This window comes from Symphalangus syndactylus, chromosome 16, assembly GCF_028878055.3.
Source record: "Symphalangus syndactylus isolate Jambi chromosome 16, NHGRI_mSymSyn1-v2.1_pri, whole genome shotgun sequence".
Lineage (NCBI taxonomy): Eukaryota > Metazoa > Chordata > Mammalia > Primates > Hylobatidae > Symphalangus > Symphalangus syndactylus.
The window spans coordinates 63,645,486-63,672,558 of NC_072438.2; the positions used below are offsets into that span (position 1 = coordinate 63,645,486).

Here is a 27,073-nt window from a genome sequence, read left to right on the forward strand (position 1 = left end):
ACCTTCAACTCACATATGTAATTTTCAAAATTCTCCTCATCGATTGACTCTCTAGTTTGGTGCAGAGTACTGATTCTCCAAATGGGTTTACCAAAGCTGCCAACACACATTAGGAAAATTTGGCAAGTAATGCTCCATCTTCTTATAACACAAACTGGCTCTGTGCACCTCATGTCATGCTATTTATTCAACAGCTTCCAGACCCGCAAGATTACTCTAGAATAATGGTGGCACCGGTAGGCAGAGCAAGTTAAGTAATTAGCTGCCTAGATGCTCTCAAGCCTTACACTGAACAAGAATAAAGTAAGAATGTACTAATTAGCTTTTGCTGCATCACAAACTACCCCTAGTGGTTTAAAATAACAGCCACCTATTTAGCTCACAATTTTATACTTTGACACTTTGGGCTGGGTTCAGGTGGGTAGTCATCTAATCTCAACTAGGCTCACAAGGTATACTTGAGGTTGGCTGGTATATGATGAATTTTTCTTTTTTTGAGATGGAGTCTTGCTCTGTCACCCAGGCTGGAGTGCAGTGGCGCGATCTCGGACCACTGCAACCTCTGCCTCCCAGGTTCAAGTGATTCTCCTGCCTCAGCCTCCTGAGTAGCTGGGACTACAGGCATGTGCCACCACACCATGCTAATTTTTTTTTTTTTTTTTTGTATTTTTAGTAGAGATGGGGTTTCACCATGTTAGCCAGGATGGTCTCGATCTGCTGACCTCATGATCCACCCACCTCAGCCTGCCAGAGCGCTGGGATTACAGGCGTGAGCCACCATGCCCGGCCTATGACGCATCTTAACTAGCACAGCTGATTTCTGTTGCTGTTGTTCTCTCATACGCTAGCAAGCTAGCCCAAGCTAAGTCTCAGGGTGATAGCAACAAAGCATGCAAGGACTCTTGAGGCCTAGGCTCAGAACTGACCCGTTATCATTTTTGCCACATTCTATTGGCCAAAGCAAGTCAAAAAGCCAGCCCGGATTCAAATAAATGGGAAAATAGACTCCTTTTTTGATTGAGGGAGCTGCAACACCCCATAGTAAGGAGACATGGACAGAAGTAGGGTAGAAAAGTTGCTATTTTTGCACTCTACCACATTTTCTCCCAATGCTAGGCTTCTAATTCTTGGATTCCATGTGAAGCCTCAAAGGAGGAATGTACTATGCACTTGACCAAAATCCACACAGAAGCAACAGGTCAGCAGGACTGGGAGGCACTAAGACTAACATTTTACACCTAAGTCGAACTTTCCCTTCATGACATCAATTTTTTCCTGCAGCACAAGACTTTCCTAGATTCTTTCCAGTCTTTCCCCCAAGATGGGCTTAAATAGACTTTAGCAGCTTTGTCCCCAATTCATATTTACTTCAGTATTGTACACAGTTTCCTCCACTATAATTTCCTTATTATAGGGACTTTGGCCTGAATAAGTGAAAGTGGGGTGGATGCAACCTGGTCAGATTCTCACTCTGATTGAGTCTACTGTCACTCTGGGAGTTGAGATAACAGCAACTGCTCCACCTCTTTTTAACCTTATGCCCTCCTCTCATTTCAAGCCAGACTGATCTGCACATTACTCCTGAATGTACTAATTTAACCTGGTCTGTGTCTATTAGAATTTCCTGTCCTCCTGCTCCACAGATTTTCCTATTGTCAATAATAACCACTCATTAGGAACAGTCCTGCCAGCTGTGCAGAGTCCTTGAACTGCACCACCCACTAGCCAGTTTTGTCTCTTGTGTGTGACAATATGGGGATTCTAAATAAATGCCAATCTGATACTATATAGCTAGGAATGATTTGAACCTTATAAAACAAATTAAAGCCATCTTCAAAATAACGGGTTGGGCATGGTGGCTCATACCTGAAATCCCAGCACTTTGGGAGGCTGAAGCAGGCAGCTCCCTCGAGGCCAGGAGTTTGAGATCAGCCTGGCCAACATGGTGAAACCCTGTCTCCACTAAAAATACAAAAATTAACCAGGCATGGTGGCACACACCTGTAATCCCAGCTACTCAGGAGGCTGAGGCATGAAAATCTCTTGAACCCAGGAGGCAGAGGTTGCAGTGAGCCAAGACCACACCACTGCACTCTAGCCTGGGCAAACAGGGCGAGACCCCATCTTAAAAAAAAAAAAAAAAAAAAAAAAAAAAAAAAAAAAACCCTCTTTTTATTGAACATGTCCAATGAGCATTTGTTGAGCACATATTATCAGGAACTATACGGTGGAAATAATGAATAAGACCCTCTGCTACAATGAACCCAAATCCTAAGCATGGAGACAAGCAAGAAAATAAAAAATTACAATGGGAGTGAAGTATATTTTAGTGGCAGGACACCAGGTAGAGAGGAATATAGGAGGGCACAGATGGAGGGCAGAGCCTGGAGGAAGGAAACACTCTCAAGAAGAGAGAATACTTGAGGTACATGGTTATTAAGTCACCCCAATTTCTTTCCTTCAGATGATTATTTTAACTTTTTCCACTTTTCATCAGAGTCTTGCTTTCCAACCTTTAAAATCCTGTTGCTTATCTTTTGTTTTCCAGAAATTCCTTTGGAAAGCCTTGGGAACCACCTTAGCATCCTGCCAAGATTCAGACTTTGTAAACTCACAGATTAAGGAGTTTCTGACTGCTCCCAACCAACTGGGGGATCAAAGACAGGTGGGACCCCTTGCTCTCAATTTCCTCTTATGATGATAACAACACAACTAATCCTACCCACAAAACCTCTGACAGCTTTTATAATAATGTTCTACTTAATCAGAATTATCAATTAATACACTCAGAATAGCCTAACAGAATTTTTCAGAAAAGTTAGGCTTTTCTATTTAAAAATCAATACTTCATTTTTAACCAAGTTTATGAAAATATTGAAAAATGAATTTCAATAATTCTTACCTAACCAGACCTTGGCTTGACTTAGAGCATGATTGTGAGCATCAAAATGATTGAATTTACAAGCTGAAAGTTACTTATAGACTAATCTAGAGAGAATGTAAAGATAACCTGAAGTGCTTATGCAAAGCTCTACCTACTTCCTACCATAGCCTGTGGCTATAGAGCATATGTAAATGTGGAGGAAGGAGAAGATGTGTATTTTGTTGTTGTTGTTGAGACAGAGTCTCGCTCTGTCACCCGGGATGGAGTGCAGTGGCACGATCTTGGTTCACTGCAAACTCTGCCTCCCAGGTTCAAGTGATTCTCCTGCCTCATTCTCCCGAGTAGCTGGGATTACAGGCATCTGCTACCATGCCTGGCTGATTTTATATTTTTAGTAGATAGGGTTTCACCATGTTGGCCAGGCTGGTCTCGAACTCCTGACCTCAGGTGATCCACCCACCTCAGCCTTCCAAAGTGCTGGGATTACAGGCGTGAGCCACCACGCCCCACTGAAGATGTCTATTTTTAAAACAAACAAATAAACCAACAAAAAATAGTTCCCAGGCTGATAAAGACCACCAGTATAAAAAAAGTATAGTGTGTTATACTTTCTCCTCAGAAATTATGAGATATTTAGGGTTCTTTCTCACACGTTAAATGGCCAGAAACCACTAGACTTTACTGAACTTTTGAAACTGCTTTTATATTACTATTACTTCCTTTTTCTTGTCAGATATTATCATTTATTGCTGTTGGCACCATCTCTAATATCATTTTTTCCATCTTTGTTCTGGTATAAGTTAGGAAACAAAGTAAGTTGATTTTAGATATAAGCATATAATAAGACTCTCATTCAAGGTCTGAGGGTTTCACAAACTTTAAAAAATAAATCATGGCTGGGCACAGTGGCTCACGGCTGTAATCCCAGCACTTTGGGAGGCTGAGGCAGGCGGATCACGAGGTTAGGAGTTCGAGACCAGTCTGGCCAACATAGTGAAACCCCGTCTCTACTAAAAATACAAAAAATTAGTCAGGTATGACGGTGTACACCTGTAATCCCAGCTACTCGGGAAGCTGAGGCAAGAGAATCACGTGAACCCAGGAGGCGGACGTTGCAGCAAGCCAAGATCGCACCATTGCACTCCAGCCTGGGCAACAGTGTGAGACTTCATCTCAAAAAATAAATAAATAAAAATAAGAATTGTGACGTCCAACTGAGCTCCTCAAATACCTTTTTTACTTTAAGTCCTTGAATATGTCTTACATACTCAAGTTGCTTTATAAATGACCTCTGGATGAATAAAGTGTTAACACGTGACTTTCATAACCCACTGAGCCTACTTGGTTTTCAATCTCCTAAGCATAATGCTTTCAATCATGTGAGGCCAGAGTTCCGATTCTAGCTTCATACTAGAATGATTATTATCTAGACTCTACAAGAATGGTCTAGTCTGTGAGTCTTCATGATGGGTCTTGCAGGGTTATGCGACTGAATGACATATAACAGGTTTCAGGAACAAATTGCCATGAAGGAACTCTGGTGAAATCAGCTTTGGACAAGAGAGGTGGGGACAGAGCGGATATATAACCTAGGAGTGTGAAACCAGAGCTGCCAACTTTCAGAAATTTAACCTCTTAAGATACAATAAAGTTTCAGGAACAGAATGAGTCTTTAAAAGCATCAGTCAATTCAAGCTGAATAAAACCTCCATTAGCTTCCCAGCGATCATAGATTACAAGTCCAAAATCTTGGGGATGGCCTAAAAGGCCCTACTGTGACGAACCCCCCACCTCCTGTCTGACTCATTTTGCACTGCTCTCCTCCCTAACTACTCACTCAGCCCTCTCAGCGGACTTCGGGAGCTTTGCACTTACCTTCTCTCTGATTGAAACGCTCCTTTCCAGATAGTCTAATGGCTCATTCCCTCACGCATTTCAAGGCTCTGCTCATTGTCACCTTGTCCATGAGACCATCTCTGACTATCCTAAAATAGGATTTTTAAAATAAAAATGCAAACTTTCCCCAATCCTCACTACCTATTCCTGCCTTACTTATCTTCATAGCACTCATCACCAACTGCACACTGTATATTTACCTGTTTACTGAATTGATGTGTTTACTTATTTCACTTCCCTGTTGCTTCCCTGTCAGTTCTCCTGGTTGTATACTTCCCAAAGATGGGGACTTTCGTATGCTCTGCAAACTACTGTACCCCCAGCACCGAAAAGGGTACCTGGCACATAATAGGTGCTCAATAAATATTTGTTGAATAGATAAATGGTTAAACTCAAAATGTCATACCTTTTCTGATTTTAGGGAATAACATCTATTTTAGGATACTGTGCCGAGAACCATTTGGATATTGTTTTAAAAGTTCTTAAAACATTCCAAGATCAGGAAAAGTTTTTCATGAATCGATGTAAGGTAAGAAGAATCATCTCCTTCAAAGTTCTCAGTATTGCAAGGCCAGACAACCCTGATTTCTTCAGCGAATATCCTTTCTTATATTATACTTACTCCTGTCCCCAGATTCTTATTCCAGGTCAGAACGGTCCAAGCCCAGTCTTTATAGGATGATTAGCTATATGAAAAGTCCACTTTATTTTCTCTGACCCTAAAGCTGATCTGGAAGATCCTAAATGCACTCTGCATGTGTCTAAGGTTGTCGCTCTACCAACCACTCAGCCCTCATGAGTAGCTCCTCTCATGTATGCTCTGCTTCCCCTGAAGGAAAGGAGCCTGATAAGTATATAATTAACAAAAGCTTCTCCCAGTTACCTCTCTGAAGGCCCGATCATCCCACAGGACCATCCTGGCTGTTTACATTTAAACAGGCAAGAGTATATTCATTTTAGACTTATTTGAATCATCCCAGTCCAGTTTCTTATCCCCTATAGTGGTCCATGGGATTAGGAAAAAAATATGAGAGAAAATAAAACTCCTTCGGTCACATTTTTCATGTCTCCCTTTCCCGGTCTTCAGAGCCTTTTTTCTGGGAAAAAGAGCCTGACCAAGACAGATGTCATGGTCATCTATGGAGCTGTGGCCCTCCATGCTCCCAAGAAGCAACTTCTCTCCAGGCTTAATCAAGATATCGTATCCCAAGTCCTGTTTCTTCATGGCCAGTGCTCTCAGGTAATGCCCATTGCATGGCTGCCTCCATTTCTAGGCTGGGGTTCCTAAAACTTGCAGGGCTCAGTCCCTGGGAAGCTTTTTTCCTTCCCAGTCTTGGGTATGTTTTTATCAGCAGCATGAAAACAGACTAATACAGTAAATGTCTCATGGATTACTATGCAGCCATAAAAAAGAATAAAACATGTGTTTTGCAGCAACATGGATGGCTGCATCCTTCAGCCTCAAAGGATACAGGCCAAAAGAAAGATAGGTAGGAATGGTATGTTTGGGAAATGAGACCACCTGGGAACAGAAAAATTTATTTTAAAATAGCATCAGGTAATCTATTTTCTTTCCTAAGGCCCTGAGCGGTTCATGTCCTACCACTGCTGTGATGCAGTGATTGTCCCAGATCAATCGTATCCGTAGTGATCTCACCCTTGTTTGAACTTAAAACAGTTACTCCTGTACTATTTTAGGGCACCTGGCTTATTACTTCCCTGTAATAGTATCAGAAGTGTTAGCCCATGGTATTTCTTTAACTTTTTATATGATAAGACTTACAAACTACCTTGAACAGTGTCGCACAAATAGTAAGTGTCATATACATATTTTAAGTGAATAAAATATGTCATTCATCAAGCTATTCAGTTCACCTGTGTTGCACTGTTTTCCCCTCCACATTCATCCCAGCCACCCTGACCCTCCTTGATGCTTCTCAAACATACCAAGAATGTTCTACCTTCAGAGCCACCAAACTGAATTGAAATTTATCTGATCATTCCGTCTTCCATAGCATTTTATTTGTATCTTTAATAAATTGCTTTATACATATTGTGAATTCACCCGTTTTGCTGACAAATACCAGGCTGGCCACCTAAGAATCACATAAGAATCAAGTATAAAATGTAGCTTCCTAGAGTTGTTTTCTAGAGAAGTTAGTTTAGTAGGTCTTGGGAAACTCTGGAAATCTGTATGCTTAAAATTTCGAGTGATTATTTATAGATCGATGTGGGAGGCTTTCATAGATTATGTGCACATCTGCTTCTCCTGTTAGATTGTCAGCACCTTGATGTTAGGGACTCCTTTAGCTTCTCATCTGTGTCTCCACAAACCACGTGTTGATGCTTAAGTGCTCTTCACATTTATTCGTATGTACATGTGATAAGAATAGACTCGTAAGGACTCACGAAATTGTAGTCATCAGTATATGCTAGTGGAAGGGTATAGGGTACTGATCCTCACATCTTAGTTGCATAAGAATTGCCTGGAGAGCCTGTCAAAAATAGAGATGCCTAATGAATCACAGTCTTCAGAGTTGAATCACTGAATTTGTATTTTCAACATGCTCCTCAAGAGTTGATTCTGATGCCCCCAAAATCTGAGAAGCAATGATGAGACTAGAAAACATAATAAAATTTGTTTTATGTTACATTAACTTATAGTCAATCATTAGAGACCAGCCTGAGCAACATAGTGAGACCTCATCTCTACAAGAAATTATTTTTTTAAGCATGTAATCTCAGCACTTTGTGAGGCCAAAGTTGGAGGACCACTTGAGGCCAGGGGTTTGAAACCAGCCTGGGCAAAGTATCAAGACCTCATCTATAAAAATAAATAAATAAAACAATTGCCCAGGTGGGGTGGTACATACCATTAGTCCCAGTGCACTCTAGCCTGGGTGACAGAGCAAGACCTTGTCTCTAAAAGTAGATAAATAAAAGAGGAAAGAAAATAAGGATGATTAAGATAAAGATTACTGTACACTTTCAGGGTACAGTCAGTTCTGCTATAACAAAACATATACACAAGATAATATAGGTAAAAACATAAGGAGGAAATGAGGCTGAGGCATAACACTCAAAAAACTCCATCAGTGATACACTCTTTTTAGTTTAGAAGCCCCTCCTGGACAGATTATTTCTTTTCATAGATCTGAACAAAATTATTTCCCATTGAATTTTTTTTCAACTTTTAGATACAGGAGGTACACATGCAGGTTTGTTGCATGGGTATATTGCACCCAGGTAGTGAGCATAGTACCCAACAGTTAGTTTTTTTTACCCTTGTCCCCCTCTAATAGTCCACAGTGTCTTGTTCCCATGATTATGTGCTCAATATTTAGCTCACACTTATTTGGTTTTCTGCCCCTGCATTAATTCTTAGTATTATGTCCTCCTCCAGCTCCATCCATGTTGCTGCAAAAGACACGATTTTATTATTTTTTATGGCTGCATAGTAATCCATGGTATATTTACTGTATTAGTCCATTTTCACTCTGCTGATAAAGACATACCTGAGACTGGGAAGAAAACAATGTTTAATGGACTTACAGTTCCACGTGGCTGGGCATGCCTCACAATCACAGCAGAAGGTGAAAGGCATGTCTCATGTGGCAGCAGACAAGAGAAGAGAGCTTGTGCAGGGAAACTCCCTCCTTTTTTTTTTTTTTATTTTTATTATTATACTTTAAGTTTTAGAGTACATGTGCACAATGTGCAGGTTTGTTACATATCTATCCATGTGCCATGTTGGTGTGCTGCACCCATTAACTCATCATTTAGCATTAGGTATATCTCCTAATGCTGTCCCTCCCCACTCCCCCCACCCCACAACAGTCACCGGAGTGTGGTGTTACCCTTCCTGTGTCCATGTGTTCTCATTGTTCAATTCCCACCTATGAGTGAGAACATGCGCTGTTTGGTTTTTTGTCCTTGTGATAGTTTACTGAGAATGATGGTTTCCGGTTTCATCCATGTCCCTACAAAGGACATGAACTCATCATTTTTTATGGCTGCGTAGTATTCCATGGTGTATATATGCCACATTTTCTTAATCCAGTCTACCGTTGTTGGACATTTGGGTTGGTTCCAAGTCTTTGCTATTGTGAATAGTGCCACAATAAACATACGTGTGCATGTGTCTTTATAGCAGCATGATTTATAATCCTTTGGGTATATACCCAGTAATGGGATGGCTGAGTCAAATGGTATTTCTAGTTCTAGATCCCTGAGGAATTGCCACACTGACTTCCACAATGGTTGAACTAGTTTACAGTCCCACCAACAGTGTAAAAGTGTTTCTATTTCTCCACATCCCCTCCAGCACCTGTTGTTTCCTGACTTTTTAATGACCGCCATTCTAACTGGTGTGAGATGGTATCTCATTGTGGTTTTGATTTGCATTTCTCTGATGGCCAGTGATGATAAGCGAAACTCCCTCTTATATAATCATCAGATCTCATAAGACTTATTCACTATCATGAGAACAGCACAGGAAAGACCTGCCCCCATGATTCAATTACTTTCCACCAAGTCCCTTCCACAACATATGGGAATTCAAGATGAGATTTGGGTGGGGACACAGCCAAATCATATCTATGTATAAATGTGGGGTGTGTGTGTGTGTGTGTGTGTGTGTATCTCCCACATTTTTTATCCAGTCCTCCATGGTTGATTCCATGTCTTTGCTATTGTGAATAATGCAGCAATGAACATATGAGTGCATGTGTCTTTTTGGTAAAATGATCCATTTTTTTACTATATTCCCAGTAATGGCATCACTGGATGGAATGGTAGCTGTTTTAAGTTCTTTGAGAAATCTCCAATCTGCTTTCCACAGTGCCTGAACTAATTTACATTCCCACCAACAGTGTATAAACATTCCCTTTTCTCCCCAGCCTCACCAGCATGTGTTTTTGTTTTTGTTTTTGTTTTTGTTTTGCTTTTTTTGTAATAGCCATTCTGACCAGTATAAGACAGTATTTCATTGGGGGTGTGATTTGCATTTCTTTGATGGTTAGTGATGATGAGCATTTTTTCATGTTTGTTGACCACTTATATGTCCTCTTTTGTGAAGTGTCTGTTCATGTCCTTTGTTCACTTTTTATTGGGGTTGTTTGTTCTTTGCTTGTTGATTTGTTGAAGTTCCTTGTAGATTCTGGATATTAGACCTTTGTCAGATGCATAGTTTGAGGATATTTCCTCCTATTCTGTAGGTTGTCTGTTTACTTTGTTGATATTTTCTTTTGCTGTGCAGAAGCTCTTTAGTTTAATTAGATCCCACTTGTCAATTAAATCTTTAATCTACCTTGGGTTAAATTTGATACATAGTGAAAGGTAACCTTGGGTTAATTTTGATACATAGTGAAAGGTAAGGGTCTAGTTTCATTTATCTGCATATGGCTAGCCAGTTATCCCAGCAACATTATTTATTGAATAGGGAGTCCTTTCCCTATTGCTTTTTTGTTGTTGTTGTCAGCCTTGTCAAAGATCATACGGTGTATGACTTTATTTCTGAGTTTTCTATTCTGTTCTATTGGTTTATGTGTCTGTTTTTGTGCCAGCACCATGCTCTTTTAATTACTATAGACTTATAGTATAGTTTGAAGTCAGGTAGTATGATACTTCCATCTTAGTATTGCTTTGGCTATTCAGGTTTTTTTTGTTGGTCCGTATGAATTTTGTAATAGTTTTTTTTCTAATTCTGTGAAGAATGACATTGGTAATTTGATAGCAATACCATTGAATCTGTAAATTGCTTTGGGCAGTGTGATCATTCTAACAATATTGATTCTTCCTATCTGTGAGCATGGAATGTTTTTCCATGTATTTGTGTCATCTCTGATTTCTTTCAGCAGTGTTTTGTAGTTCTCATAAAGATCTTTCATGACCTTAGTTAACTGTATCCCTAGGTATTTCATTTTCTTTGTGGCTATTGTAAATGAGATTATGTTCTTGATTTGACTCTCAGCCTGGACATTATTGGTGTATGAAAATGCTACTGACTTTTGTACATTGACTTTGTACCCTGAAACCTTACTGAAGTCATTAATCAGTTCCAGCAGCCTTTTGGTAGAGTTTTTAGGGTTTCCTGTCTATTAACTCATTTTGCCAGTGAATAGGAATCTTTTTTAAAAAAATTAAAAATACTGAAATGCTACCCAAAAAATGGCATTTTACCCTGAAACACTTGAAGTCAGTTGTGAAAGTTGGAACTTCCTATGAAATGGTAAAAGGAATGAGGGTTATCTGAAATCTAATGGACTGTTGTAATACCAGATTTGAATGGGAAAGGATCATAGCACACAGTAGACTGAGGTAGCTGGTAGATTCATGGGGTGTGTGCATGTGTGTGCTTTGAGTATTCCTACGTGGCTCAGTTCAACTGTGCACCTTTCCTCTCACAGAGGAAACTGCACACAAGCAAATGTGAATTTAGCATGTACTAAAAGTATTCTCTGATACAGTATGTCAATCTCATTGGAACAAATCTGCATTTTCAACCCAAATGTTATAGCAGAACTCACTGTACCCACAGTTCCAGAGTTAGCTGCCCTTTGACTTTTCATTTTATAGTTTTTCACTTCTCATTTCCCTAAGAGCCTTTACCCTTTTTCCTTACCAATGTCTGTTGAGCCTCTTTAAACTAATTGTGAAGGCTGAAAACACAAGACTCGAAGTCTCTACCCTGCCTTATGCAGCTTACTCGTGACTCACCTGGGGGAAAGACTCTGCAAATGTACAAGGTCTTACTTTAAAAATGGAAGAAGTGAATTGCCCCGCTCCCCTTGGCAAGACCCCCCTTGGCAAGGCTCTACCTCCTGCTTTACTATCGTCCTTCAGGTTGATGGGTGGGTCCTTCTGTTGGGTTGAGTGTACCTCTGACTGCTACTCATTGAGTATCTAATTTTGCCTTTGATTTTTTTTTAGGTTCTGGGCATGTCTGTGATGAACAAGGTAGGAGATATAGATAGATGATAGATAGATAGATAGATAGATAGATAGATAGATAGATAGATAGATAATGCCCCCCTGAAGTGTGCCAAGCAAAGATGTCCTTTTGATTTGATTCCAGTTGAAAGGTTTCCAACACGTAACAATCCAATTCTGAAGTCAGAATCCATGATCCTAATCCAGGGCAGAACAAGGAAATATATTCTGGTTCCAGGGTCTTTAGAAGTTGAGCTACATTTTTCAAACTTTGGGTTGTGACCCACCAGTTGACTATGAAATCAATTGGACAGGTCACAACCAGAAAAATTCTTTAATGAAATAACATAGTACTTTACATATAAAAACTATAACTATTATTTCTGTTACATATTAAACATATTTGGGGCATATAGGTACTAGGTGGAATTGTAAACTGTTTCCTACTGTTGTTTATGGTCAAAAAGGTTTGAAAGCCACTGCTCTAGAGGACCTTCATTCTATTGTGGGTGGTAGGGAGGAAAAGTGGCCTTTGTTTCTCACTTTCCCTGCAACTTAGACCCTAGTCTGGAGTAGAGATGGCAAAGGAAGCAAAGATTCTCACTCCTGTCTGGGAACATATTTCAAAGCTAGGTCACATGTTAATAGACCTGAGTGTGGTGCCTTAGACCTTGACTTGCATTATAAATGCTTTTGCTTTAGGACATGGATCTGCAAATGAGTTTCACAAGAAGCATCACTGAGATTGGCATTGCTGTCCAAGATGCTGAGGATCAGGGGTTCCAGTTTTCCTACAAAGAGATGCTGATTGGTTACGTGCTGGTGAGTGTGCAGAGAGGGAATAAGAAAGGCCCTGAGTATTCCATTACCAAGAGTTCAGGACTATCTTTTTAAAAAGTGAATAGACTTCACCAGTCCCACATAACAGATCTCTGCCTTGTTTATGACCCAGGGCACCCAATGGTCCGATGAGGTTGCAGCTGCATCTGGTAACTTTCCTGAGCCTTTCTGAAACATTTAATCTCCTTATTTATGTTGCAGGACTTCATTAGAGGCGAGCCCCTGGATTCCTTAGCTAGCCCTATTCGGTGGAAAGCCTTAATCGCCATTAGATATCTCAGGTAGATAATTTTTTGTCTACCTGTATTTTCCCCCTTATCCTCCTCCTGATCAACTAACATCAGTTAGTGCAGACTTCAGTACACACTCCCAAAACTGAACACAGTTCATTAATGGGAGCTTCAAACTGGGGCTTTTTCTCCTTCCAAAGAGTTACGGATCTGGCTGAGAAATTGGTCATTTGAGGACTGACAGAGACTGAAGAGCTACTCAGAGGAATTATATGTATTGATATATGAGGACTAAAATTTCTCTGCAAAAGGAAATTCCTCTTTCTAGATCTTGGCCTCCAGGCAAATTTTAATCTTTCAATTAAGATCTTATGAAAGCCCTAATCACATTCTAGTTGGTTAGCAGCAATAAATCTAAAAAGAAAATAATTTTTGGCACATTTTAAAAATAATATTTTCACCCTGCAGTAAAAGAAATAGAAGTTAAAACCACAATAAGATAGCATCTCACGCCAATCAGAATGGCTATTACTAAAAACTCAAAGAAAGATGCTGATAAGGTTGTGGAGAAAAGGGAACACTTATACACTGCAGCTGGGAATGTAAACTAGTTCAGCTACTGTGGAAAGCAGTTTGGGTATACCTTAAAGAACTTAAAGGAGAGCTACAATTCAACCCAGCAATCCCATTCCTTGGTATATACCCAGGGGATAATATAAATAGCTCTACTGTAAAGGCATATGCATGCATATGTTCACTGCAGCACTATTCACAGCAGCAAAGACGTGAAATCAACCTAGATGCCCATCAGTGGTCGACTGGATAAAGAAAATGTGATACATTACACTATAGAATACTACACAGCCATACAAATGAATAAAATCTGTCTTTTTCAGTAACACGAATGGAGCTGGAAGCCATAAACCTAAGCAAATTAATGCAGGAAAACCAAATACCACTAATTTTATAAGTGAGAGCTAAATATTGAGTACACATGGACGCAAATAAGGAAACAATAGACACTGGGGCCTAGTTGTGGGTGGAAGTTGGGAGGAGTGTGAGAATTTAAAAACTGTCTGGTTCTATGCTTATTGATGAGATAATCTGTACACCAAATCCTCATGACATACAATTTACCCATAAAACAAACTCACACATGTACCCTCTGAACCTAAAATAAAAGATGGAAGAAACGAAAAGAAAAAGAAGTCTTCTGTAAAGATTGGGAAATCACAAAAATTTTTTTAAAAATAATAAAAACCACCCATAGTGTCTCTGTTGCCAACACTTTGGTCTATTTCCTTGATGTGGTTTGACTTTGGGTACCCACCCAAATCTCATCTCAAATTGTAATCCCCAAATGTTGAGGAAGAGACCTGTTATCTCCACCTGTCAAGGGAGTGGGGTGATTAGATCATGGGAGTGGTTTCCCCCATGCTGTTCTCATGATAGTGAGTGAGTTCTCATGAGATCTGATAGTTTTATAAGTGTTTGGCTGTTCCTCCTTCACATGCTTACTCTCCTCTGCTGCATTGTGAAGACGTGCCTGCTTTCCCTTTGCCTTTGGCCACAATTGTAAGTTTCCTGAGGCTTCCTGAGCCATGTGGAACTGTGAGTCAATTAAACCTCTTTCCTTTATAAATTACCTAGTCTCAGGTATTTCTTTATAGCACTGTGAAAATGCGCTAATACATTCCTTTAAGTCTTTATTTCTAGTCCTCCATCTTTATAACAGAGTTGAGATTCTACTCTGCATATGATTTTTCATCCTGCTTTTTCTAACTTCACCTTACATATTTCCACATTATCACCAATTCTTCACAAACATCATACTTTTCTTAGTTTTTAGTTTTTGTTAATGTTTAATAGTGGCAAAATAAATAAGATATAAAATTTATAATCAGCCATTTTTAAGTGTACAGTTCAGCATTGTTAAGTACATGCATATTGTTGGCTAAAAGTACTTGGCTTTATTTTTCGGTTCTCTATTCTGTTCCATCAGTCTAAGTGCCTATTTTTATACCAGTGCCATGCTGTTTCAGTAACTATAGTTTTATATAAATTCAGGTAATGTAATGACTCCAGATTTGTTCTTTTTTCTTACTATTGCTTTGGCTATGTGGGCTCTTTTTTTATTCCATATGAATTTTAGGATTGGTTTTCCTATATCCTATGAAAAATGATGATGGTATTTTAATGCGAATTGCATTGAATATATAGATTGCTTTGGGCAGTATGGGCATCTTCACAATATTGATTCTTCCCTTCCTTGAGTATGAGATGTGTTTCCATTTGTTTGTGTCATCTATGATTTCTTTTAGCAGTGTTTTGTAGTTTTCCTTGTAGAGATCTTTCACTTCCTTAGTTAAGTATATTTCTGGGTATTTAATTTTTTTTCAGCTGTTGTAAAATGGATTATTGTTGGTATATAGCAGAGCTACTGATTTGTGTATATTGATTTTTGTGACCCAAAACTTTGTTTTTCATAGCCATTCTAATGGGTATGAGGTGGTATTTTCTTGTGGTTTTGATTTGCATTATCCTAATGATTAGTGATGTCTAACATCATTTCATATATTTGTTAGCTATTTGTATATCTTTTTTGGAGAAATGTCTACTCAAGTCCTTTCCTCATTTTTAAAATCAAGTTGTTTGGTGTTTCCTTGTTTAATTATAGTATTTTTTTAATTTATTCTGGACATTAACCTCTTATCAGACATATGATTTGCCAATATTTTCTCCCATTTAATAGGTTGCGTTTTCGCTCTGCTGATTATATCCTTTGATGCACAAAAGTTTTTGTTTTGTTTTGTTTTTTTCAACTTTTATTTTAGATTTGAAATTGATAAAAGTCACTGCTGCAGACTTACAATCTAGTTGAGGAGATACATATCTCTCTCTGTCATTCTCTGTCTCTCTCTTTCTCACTCTCTCTCTCACACACACACACACAAGATGGAGAAAACAAGTAGGTAATGCTGTCACAGATCATATAATAAAGTGTTAAGGAACGCAAAGTGAGTGATGATTTGTTCATCAATCTAATCTAAAGAATGGAGGCGTATTGACTATGCTCACCAGTGCAGTCTGATTCTGTGTTCCCATCTCTCCCTACTCCTGTCACCACCTCTCTCAACATCCCAACATGTCAGAAAATGTGACACGTTAGTCGCATGGTCAGATGTGATTGGCAGTTCTTGGGAACTCCACCGGGTATGTTCTGATGGTCACTGTAATATCCATTCCTCCACCTGGTTCTCATTTCAGTAAACTGAAACCTCAGCTCTCACTACAAGACCACCTTAACATTCTTGAGGAGAATATTCGGAGGCTGCTGCCCCTTCCACCTCTGGAAAATCTGAAAAGTGAAGGCCAGACAGACAAGGACAAGGAGCACATTCAAGTATGCACTAGAGAGGCCTAAGTAGGATGACAGTCTGCAGTGGGACCTTACTTTCTCACCCCAGCCTGAGACTCACACACACATATTTGATTTCAGTTTCTCTATGAACATTCCATGGATGCCCTAGGAAAACTTCTGAAGACCATGATGTGGGATAATGTGAATGCAGAGGACTGTCAAGAAATGTTTAATGTGAGTACAGCCTCCACTCAAACTGATTCTCATTCTGCCTAACCGTTCTTCAATGTCCACTCCAAACTCTGCTGCATTTTCTTCACATGAAGACATCCAGCTGGACCTACCCACACCCCACATACAGCCATCTACTTACAAATTGTTTGTGGGGAGGTGAGCACCCTGTCACAGAAGAGGCAGAGACAGAAAGAGAGAATATGAAGCTAGATGAGTATGAAGAATACTAAGGAAAGAACATTTATTCTTTGACCAACAGCTTCTCCGAATGTGGCTTGTTTCACAAAAAGAGTGGGAAAGAGAAAGAGCCTTCCAGATCACCGCGAAAGTGCTGACAAATGATATTGAGGTAAGTAATCCCCTAGAATGAATAGACTTTATTGCTTGTGAACAGCAGGTATCTCTGAGACCTCTGGAATCCAAAACTCCTGCATGATGGATCTTGCATCTCAGAGTGAAGTGCTTTTTGGAGCACTCTTGGAGAGAGATCTAACTTCAGAGTGCAACTCACACGAATTGAGCTATTGGGTTTTCTTTACATGCATGCTTACTTCTCCACTGCCCTTAAAAATAGGCATCTTTTAGGAGAAAGTGCAAGATCAAATTTCATTCTAAGGACCTGCAGAGAGAAAATAAGAGACTTGAGATCCAGTGTTGGGAATGTCCTGGGATATGACCAAGCTACCCCATCACAATTGGGTGCCTCCTTTATTCTGCAGGCACCAGAGAACTTTAAAATCGGTTCACTGCTTGGACTCCTGGCTCCTCACTCCTGTGATAACCTGCCCACCATCCGTCAGGCGGCTGCTAGCTCGACTATTGGTCTGTTCTATATAAAAGGTGAGGGAAAGGTGGGGAACCCACAAATGAAGAAAAGAAACCCATCTTCTTTTATTCTCAGCTTTTCTCCTTATACATCTATGTTTCTCTCCTTCCTCCCCTCTCCTCTCTCCTCTTTCCTCATTTTCCTCCTTTTCTCCTCTCCTCTCCCCTCCCCATCTCTCTCTCTGTCTCTCTCTCTCTGTTTCTCCTTCCCTCTCCAGTTCAGCAATTTCTGTTTTAATACTTTAATTATATCACAGAATCTGTCTCCTAGATCTGAAACAAGTATTTCTTTCCTCAATGGCTCTGTTTTCTCATTTTTTAAAATAGAGATAATAACACCGAAGCATTATAAAGATCCATTAAAGCAGGTAAAATGTTTTGAGAGTCTCCGATTTAAATCACTAAGCAATTGGGCATATTAGCAATGCTTCCTCTATCACATGGTTTTCTTCAGGAGAAAATTGCACTATTATCATGGTACTAAGTGCCTTTCAAAGCTCTCTAAGAGACAGAACTTTGTGGAAATTTTCAGAGCGGGAGCTCCTCCTGCTCTCCAAGTACATGTGAATAACTGTCAATACCACAAAATATTAGGAATTTTTAAACCTCCGTCTCAGGCTGAAACCAATAATCAGGGCTCCCTGTCCAGGTTAACTGAGTCCATGGTTCACCAAGGACAGCCCTACATTGTGTGTGTGCAGTTCTGCAGAGTAGACACAGCCAGAAACTGTCTAGACTTAATGCCACCTCATGCCTGCCTATGTTCCACACATCATTCTTTTAGGTATTCAAAATATTTATTGAATGCCTTTCCATGTGTCAGGCACTGTTTTAATGCTGGGGACACAGAGATATTACAGTTCCAATATTCACATTTTATAAGTGTGTTAAAGCCAAAAGGTAGGATTTGGTTGGGGGAGAGAGATAGTCAGTCAAAAGAAAAGAAAAAACTCTTCAGCAGAGTCAAAGTAGGTACAAAAGTCCTTTGGGATATAGGAAGATAATTGATTAAGGATATAGGTTTTTACCAAGTCAGGAAAAAAATAGAATTAAGGAAGTGAGAACTAAAGAACCATTGCAGGCTGGACGTGGTGGGTCACCCTGTAATCCCAGCACTTTGGGAGCCTGAAGCGTATAGGTCACTTGAGGTCAGGAGTTCAAGACCAGCCTGGTCAACATGGTGAAACCCCATTGTCTACCAAAAATACAAAAAATTAGCCAGGAGTGGTGGTGGATGCCTGTAATCCCAGCTACTCAGGAGGCTGAGGCATGAGAATCACTTGAACCTGGAAGGGAGAGGTTGCAGTGAGCCGAGATCAAGCCTATGCACTCCAGCCTGGGAGACTGTCTCAAAAAAAAAAAAAAGCCATTACAGTAATAACAGAAATATGCCAGTAGGGAACTCATAGGAAGAAAGGAATTTGGATTCTATTATTGTTCTACCTATTTTTCCTTTAGCCCATTTCATTTTCCTAAAATATGAAAAATTCAGGTCCTCAAACACTCTTTGTTAATAGAACTCCCATACTTTATAATTTACATCAACATCTTCGCTGATGGACCAAACAAGCAGGGTGGAGAGAAAGAACATGTATTACTAAAACACCTACTAGACACAAATAACAAGTGTGATACTAAATTAAATACCCATCGATACTCGTGGACGTTTCTCACTTAGTTTTGAAAGGGGGGAGTCTGAAATTAAGAAGTTTTCAGTTACTTGGACCACTGAAAGTAGAGTAGCTGGGCTTTGAGCTCGGGTGCATCTGACTTCAAAGTCCACATGTGTCCCACTGGGCTAGGCTGCCTTCCATAGAATGGTTCGTGTGTTAGTTTCCATGATTAATGTACATTCAAATAATAAACAGAAAATCTTTATTGGTTAGGTCTGCATTTATAAATTGATATCAACAACCACTTACACAGTTGCTGATGTAAACTTCTCATTACAATAATTATTTTTCAGTTTCCCCAATGAGGGAGCTCACTGAAGAATAGAAATCCAAGAGAGACAGCAGCATAGCAGAGTAGTTGGAACCTGGGCATTTGTGTCAGACAGACCAGGGCTGAAATTCAGACTCTCCTATTTTTATTCACCGCGTGCCTTGGGCAATGTCTTCACATCTCTGTCCCCGCTTTCTCGTCTGCAAAACCAAGAATAGAACAGGAGAGTCCGCCTCAGATAATGTTTATGAGTAATAAATGAGACTGTTGTATGCAGAGTATTCGCATGGTGCCCAGCATGTAGAAACCACTCAGTATGTATTAGCGCTTATGTTCACCATCTCATCAGACAGCAGCTAATTCAGTGTCATATCAAAATATAGCCAGCCTCTTCAACCCCTATCAGGTCTTTGAACACTTAAACATTTCTCCCTTTGTTGATTTTAGGCATTCACTTGGAAGTGGAAAGACTGCAGGGTTTGCAGGAAGGGCTGGAAAGTGATGACGTGCAGGTTCAGATCAAGATTTCTTCTAAAATAGCTAAGGTAATAAATATGTAGGAGAGGCCAGGGGATGTAAAGATTCTGGATTGATTTCCAAATGAGTAAGCTACATACTCCCCACTGCAAAAGAAGATAGATATTCAAGCTGAATGAAGGACCCGTGGTCCTGTCATTTTCTAACTTAGAGTACACATGCCTAGTCAACACTCATTACTGATCATTTCATATGGTGGGAAACTTTGTAGACCAAGTGTCCTTCCCCAAAATGTGGGATGCTGTAGGTTGGAGTGGAAAGAACAAGAGCTTTGGAGTTAATCAGATGCACTCTGTGTGCACTGATTGAAGTTCAGTCTCCTCATCCTCAAGAAACAAAAACAAAAGACCATTTTGTGGTTGTTGTGAGGACTGGCCAATCAATTTAATCACTCATTCAGTCATGCATTCACTTACCTCCCTTCTCCTGAGCACCTACCATATGCAAAGCTCTATTCTAGGCACTAAGAAAGCAGAAAACACAATTCCTGTTTCACTGAGCTTGTGTCTTAGTAAAGGAAATCCAAAAAATAAGCATAATATCAGATAACGATAACTGAGAAAAATAAAGTCAAGAAAGGGAATAAAGAAGAGGTAAGAGGTGATCCTCTGGAGAAGGACACCCTGAAAGAGATAATCATGGAAATATCTGGAAAAGAGAATTCCAGGAAGAGGGAAAACAGCAAGTGCAAAGCCCCTGAAGTGTAGAAAGAGGGGGTAATGAGATCCCAAGAGGGCCTTCTGGGCCTTTTTAAGGAACTTGATTTTTTTGTTCGTTTTTTTTATTATTATTATTATACTTTAAGTTTTAGGTTACATGTGCACAATGTGCAAGTTTGTTACATATGTATACATGTGCCATGTTGGTGTGCTACACCCATTAACTCATCATTTAACATTAGGTGTATCTCCTAATGCTATCTCTCCCCCCTCCCCACATCCCACAACAGTCCCCAGTGCGTGATGTTCCCCTTCCTGTGTCCATGTGTTCTCATTGTTCAATTCCCACCTATGAGTGAGAACATGCGGTGTTCGGAACTTGTTTTTTGCTCTATTTGAAATCAAAAGCCAATGGAGGGTGCTGAGAAGAGTCAGGCCACTATACATAATTACGCCAATTTTGAAATGCAAAAGGGCACCCTCACATAAGACTACATCATTCATGATGTAGACATTACAGATTTATATTGGTGTTATGGCAATTTTCCACAGGTAGCATGAAAGGATCCAGCAAAATCAGTACGTTATGACAATATACTTACAGAGAGAAGTGAAATATCTTGAGGATGGGGCTCATATTCCTAGTGTGCAAATGCCTCTTCTAGGCTGACAGTGGTTCTGAGAGGAAAAACACAACCAGACTTACATTTCTGAAGGGCCACTCTGGCAGCTATGTGGAGACTTGAATGTAGACTATTAAGAGCAAAATTAGGGAAGTCAGTTTGGAGGAAACTGCAAGACTCCAGCTATCAAATGAGGCAATTAGAAACAAGGAAGGTGGCTGTAGCAGAGACATGAGTAATTGATCAACAAATGACAGAGAAGCCATTTGAGGGACAGGAAGGAAACATATGTCAAATGCCTTAAAAGGTGCCCGACACATAATAGGTGCTCAAAAACGTGAGTTCCCTTCCTTCCTTTGTTCCTGAATCAACATCCGTCCCACTGTGAGACAAAACAGCTAACCATGAAGCTTGGACAACAGGCAAGCATTTAGAGTTACATAGAATGGTAGCCATGGTATAGTCCTTTCATCTTGGAACCATAATAACTCAGCAAATGGCTTGGATGTGCAAATATTCAAGGAAAGGAGTTCGTATTTTCTCAACATCATCCGGCCACTTAATGCAAGGGGAAGACTATTGTAAATAGGAACGTTCTAGTGTCTACAAACTCATAATCATTACCATCTTGCTTAGTTAAATCCCCAGATAATTATCCTCGAACTCATTCAGACACCAACTTTTCACCTGCCTTCCCACCCCTTTTTCATTAATGCACACACACAGACATACACACTCAAATTCACACACTGCTATCAACCAAGCATTCTGTATAGTTCTTGTACCTAGAGACAACAATTGCAAAGTTTTTCCATTTTATTGACCTTTTATGGATTGTTCTTAATATTGAAATATGGAAGAGCAAGAAACAAGGCTCATAAGAATCAATACTCCATATGTACACTGTCCACCACCTGAGTATTCAGCATGGTACTTAATACATATTGATAGATTTTCCTGAATTCTCAAGGTTTAGGTATTATGTGGCAGATTCAAGACATGTTTCTATGATATATGAATGTATGTAAAAGGACTTTATAATGTACATATTGCTATATAAACATTCTGCATTATTTTTCCCTATGCAGTATGCTGTAACTTTAGGCTTGGAGAGGAAATTGCCTTAGCAGGCTTAGGATTCAATAAATATGAAATGATAAAAAAGGCAACTCCATGTAAAGTTTGCTTAGTAATAAAAGGTCATGTCTATGCCCTGTTCTAGTATTTTCTCTAGTTTCTGTGGTCTCTATCAAAACTGTTGAAAAGTTCAGTGACTTCTAACACCCAAAACAAACCACAACAGCATGTTGTAAGTATCTAGATAGAAAATGGGGTGGTTGATTACACGAATCTTTCTGGGTGCATTTTCAGATTGTCGGTAAATTCATCCCAAATGAAGAAATTCTGATATTCCTAGAGGAAATGCTGGATGGTCTGGAGAGCCTCAACCCCACTTGTACAAAGGCCTGTGGCATATGGATGATCACCGTCCTGAAGGAGCAGGGAGCTGCTCTGGAAGATCAGGTGAACTGATAGCCAGTTTTACAACTGAACAGAATTCTATCACTTCTGAAATGCCAAGTCGGCCACTGCCTCTGTTTGTCCACTGATGGGCAGCATGCAAAGGCTTGCACAACCTCAAGAGGCCTCATTAGAGACCTACATTGCGTGTTTAACAACAAGGCTCACGTTCAGGCCCTGTCTCAATTGCCTCTCTTGTCTTTTAATATAAAAGCTTTTCAAACTGTCTCACTCTGGCTAGAGGAAGCAGCTCGGAACCAAGGCCATTTGGATGATGGAAAACTGGGTTGTTAGAGATGTAAGGATAAGAGTGACCATGTGGATGCCTTTGAGACAACCACCAAGGGCAGGAGTTTCTAATTTCACTGCTCCCCTTCAGGCTTTTCTCCCACACCCCATAGTGTTTATTGTCTGATAAGCAAGGCTGCCACTGGATTGGGGAAAGTCCTCAATTCTTCTTCCCAACTGGAGAGTTAAGCAGAGTGAACAGGATTTAAATTCAGGAAGCTTGGTTAAGAGCTCCAAATGGAGATGCCTCTCTTTTCTCTTCTGAAGTCAAAAATAGAATACAAGTTATTCAAACATTAATAAGAAGGAAAAAATGGGCTGGGTGTGGTGGCTCACACCTGTAATCCCAGCACTTTGGGAGGCCAAGGCAGGTGGATCACTTGAGGACAGGAGTTTGAGACCAGCCTGAGCAACATGGAGAAACCTCATCTCTACTAAAAATACAAAAATTAGCTGGGCATGGTGGCAAGCGCCTGTGATTCCAGGTACTTGGGAGGCTGAGGCGGGAGAATCACTTGAACCAGGGAGGCGCAGGTTGCAGGGAGCTGAGATTGTGCAACTGCACTCCAGCCTGGGCAATAGAGCAAGACTCGGTCTCAAAAAAAAAAAAAAAAAAAGGAAAAAATCTTTAACTAAATGAAAGCAACTCAAAGAGAGTAAGAGAAAGAAGTTCTTGTCCCTATAGTCCAGTCAACTACCCTCAATTTAAAAACTCTCCAAAGCACAGCTTTTGTGTTAAGGGCATTGAAAATTACCTCTGTGCTAATTACTTTTCAGTAAGTCTTATTGAAAACATTTATTGAGCACGTACTATGTGGTAGGCACTGGGCTAGACATGGGACAGCCAAAATTGCTAAACGTGGAATGCCCATATATTTGTGTGTAGAGCATAAACAGTTGTTCACACAATAGTTAAAGGCTTACAGTAGGGACCTAAATCTTATCCAAGCATCATTGACCTGGGAATCTGTGGTAACCATAAATGGGGGCTATTTATAACTAAGGAATTATAATTCTGAGAAAATATATTTAAAATAAATGTCTAACTTAAATGTCTATCCAAAATAATAGAGAGAAATGTCTACTAGAAGCAAAGTTACTTCAACATAGATATATGCCTTTGTCCATGTCAAAAATCCAAATGTATGATATCGTTCCCTACTGCCCATAGATTAACATCCAAAGTCCTAAAGGTGGCATTCAGTGCTCTGAGATCTGGGTTCATCTTTTCTATCAAGTCATCTTTCTTTTATTACCCTCTGCACTCCAACCTGAACCATTCTCCTACACTAGAAATCTCAGTATTTTCTTATGCCCATGTTCCCATGATTTTTAAAAAATAGATTTTTTTAGAGCAGTTTTAGGTTCACAGCAAAATTAAGCACAGTTCCCATCTACCCGCTCCCCTCACATACGCACAGCCTCCCAACTGTCAATATCTCCCACCAGAGGAGATTTGTTACAATCAGTAAACCTACATTGACACGTCGTTATTACCCAAAGTCCGCAGTTCCATGGACTTTAGGGTTTAGGGTTCACTCCTGGTGTTGTACAGTCTGTGGGTTTGACAAATGTATAATGACATGTATCCACCAGTATAAGATCATACAGAGTGGTTGCACTGCCCTAAAAATCCTCTGTGCTCCACCTATTCTCATATCTTATAACTTTACATCTTTATCTGTGTTCTTCTTTCTGACAAGGATGCCCTTCCCCACCATCTGTCTCCACCTTGCCTTTTGAAATTGCTACAAATGCTTCAAGACCCAAACCAAATGGCCCTCCAATGTGACTCAGTTCCTCCTGGATTCCCCTGTCAGTTGTATGCACCTCATGTATACCATTTGCTGTAGACTGCTTTGACTATAGGCCTTTAGGTCTGTGATTGATATTCTTTATTGGATCACTCACTCCTTTTGCAAAAGGGATACATCTTTTTCATCTTTGGTAAATTCCGACAATGGCAAACACAGCACCTGTCATAATACACCCTTTCACAAAATGTTTCCTAAATTTAAATAGGAACAAATACCCAATTCACGAATAAACTTCCCGAGTGAGAAATAGGCCACATGTGAAATCAATTATTATTTTTAACATTATTTAGAATTCATCAGCTGCCCATCCATGACAGGTACCTGCTCTGAGTCATTCACATAGAGGGAAAATGACAACTTAATGTTTGACTTGGCTTGTTTCTCTTTAGCTATTGGAGATCTTAGACACAATTTACCATCACATGCCAGTCCTCAGACAAAAAGAAGAAAGTTTTCAGTTCATGCTAGAAGCCATCTCCCAGATAGCCAGCTTTCATATGGATACAGTTGTTGTCAACCTTTTACAGAAGCCTCTGCCCTTCGACAGGTAGATCCTTATTGAACTGATTCCTTCTCCTAGGGAAGGCCTCTCTGAAAGGCATTGGGGAGGGATTTATGGTTTGAGAGCAAGACAGCAAACAAAGGTTGAAAATAGCTCATCTGAATAACAATTTAACAATTGGTATTTGAATCACAAGTAATGTTTTTCCAAGTGCTTTTCATATATGTAAGATATATATGTATTGCATAATAATATTTTTAACAATATGCCATAGGAATAAGAGAATATTAAAAAGTGAATATTCTCCTCTTTCTGGTGGCCTAGAATGCACCTACATGAGAGGTTCCCATCTTAGTGGACTTTGTTTTTATTTTTATTTTTATTTTTTTTGAGACAGAGTCTCTCTCTGTCGCCCAGGCTGGAGTGCAGTGGCGCAGTCTCGGCTCACTGCAAGCTCCGCCTCCCGGGTTCAAGCCATTCTCCTGCCTCAGCCTCTCTGAGTAGCTGGAACTACAGGCGCCCGCCACCACGCCCGGCCAAAGTTCCCTAACCCAAGGCTAGAATGCTGAATTCTTATGTAAAACATCTTTCTTATCCCCAGGCATGGCAGCATGTCCATCTGCCCTTGAAATTGTGATTAGTCATAATGTGATTTTAGAGTGAGTCAGATGGAAAAGCTTACAGCCCGAGGGGTTGCGCCTTATCTACCAGTTTCCCGCTTTGCCACCCTAGGGACACAAAGACATTGTGGAAGGCGCTGGCAGAAAAGCCAGCCTCCAGTGGGAAACTCTTGCAAGCCTTAATAGACAAACTGGAGACTGAGTTAGAAGATGACATCGCCAGAGTTGAGGCAATTTCAGTGAGTTGGACAGCCTGAACCCATCACTTGCCTGAGACTGTGCCGTCTTCTATGATCTATCCCCACCTGGAGCTTGGTGCTGTCACATTAATGACACCTCCTTCTTCTCTCATACCCTAACTTTACTCCAGTTTATAGTTATGGCTGTACTTTTGTCTGTGGCTGATCATTTTTAGAAGCAAATTTCCCATCAACCTGCCAAAAAATCTGTGTATCTATATTTCTAGATAAGTCTGTAAGATACCCAAAGGACCCTTTTTGTTGAAAAACCCCAATGCTGAAAACATTTTATTTTACATGACTAGTGTCCCCTGGCAGTCACAGGACTAACATGGCAGTCCCTGAGTTGAGAAATTTCCAGACAATAAACCCTCCCTTTTCTGTGTGTTTTTACTGGTGGAGAAAACAAAGTTGAAAATCAGCCCAGAGAGAAGATGGCCTTGGAGGAAATGAGACTGCCTGACCAAAAGGCCCTTACTCCCCTCAGGTGGCCTGTGCTATGTATGAAGTGATCTCAATGGGCACCTCTGTCACCGGCTTGTATCCAGAGCTGTTCACTCTCCTCCTGAAGCTGGTTAGCTGCACACTGGGCCAGAAGATGCCCACTTCTCCCTGGAGCCGCAGGCGGCATGTGATGCAGCAGGGAGAACAGCAGCAGATCCCAGACCCCTGCAGGTAAACGGCTAATCAGGAAGCATCTTCCACAGCGGTCCTAATCCCAGACTCCAGGAGCGGTGCTGCGGAAGTCAGGGTCTGTGCTTTCTGTCATAGCATCCATTGTCCATGAAGAAACAAGACTCTGCTGTCCCTAAGCCGTGACACCATAGTTCTTCTTGAGCCAGTATCCAGTGTAGCTACGCAGAATAGTCACTTAAAGAATAAGGGGCTATGCTTTCTTTCCTAGAGGAACTACTGTATTATCTTTGGTTTCTATCATTGAGATCTTTCTAGAAAGGCTGGAATCTTGTGATCTTCAAGGCCACCAGGGAAAGAAGAAAAATAAAAATAAATCCCATATTTCATAAACTCTGAGACTTCAGCAACTGAAAAAAAGTAATTTTTTGCATACCATTGAGAAAACAGAAAAGGACTCCAAAGTAACCAGTGAATCAATGCTTTCTTA

The 27,073-nt window shown here is 40.2% G+C and overlaps 1 protein-coding gene across 1 annotated transcript in view; it reads left to right on the forward strand.

Moving 5' to 3' along the window:
- MROH2B (maestro heat like repeat family member 2B) overlaps positions 1 to 27,073 on the forward strand; it is a 64,947-nt gene that overhangs the window by 27,312 nt on the left and 10,562 nt on the right. Inside the window, exons 19-33 of the mRNA XM_055245653.1 lie at positions 2,549 to 2,665; positions 5,202 to 5,309; positions 5,868 to 6,020; positions 11,711 to 11,737; positions 12,413 to 12,532; positions 12,752 to 12,831; positions 16,048 to 16,183; positions 16,280 to 16,375; positions 16,635 to 16,724; positions 17,095 to 17,215; positions 19,592 to 19,689; positions 22,335 to 22,487; positions 24,979 to 25,136; positions 25,824 to 25,950; positions 26,438 to 26,625. Coding sequence (XP_055101628.1) covers positions 2,549 to 2,665; positions 5,202 to 5,309; positions 5,868 to 6,020; positions 11,711 to 11,737; positions 12,413 to 12,532; positions 12,752 to 12,831; positions 16,048 to 16,183; positions 16,280 to 16,375; positions 16,635 to 16,724; positions 17,095 to 17,215; positions 19,592 to 19,689; positions 22,335 to 22,487; positions 24,979 to 25,136; positions 25,824 to 25,950; positions 26,438 to 26,625 — 1,772 coding nt within the window. The remainder of the gene's footprint in view (positions 1 to 2,548; positions 2,666 to 5,201; positions 5,310 to 5,867; positions 6,021 to 11,710; positions 11,738 to 12,412; positions 12,533 to 12,751; positions 12,832 to 16,047; positions 16,184 to 16,279; positions 16,376 to 16,634; positions 16,725 to 17,094; positions 17,216 to 19,591; positions 19,690 to 22,334; positions 22,488 to 24,978; positions 25,137 to 25,823; positions 25,951 to 26,437; positions 26,626 to 27,073) is intronic.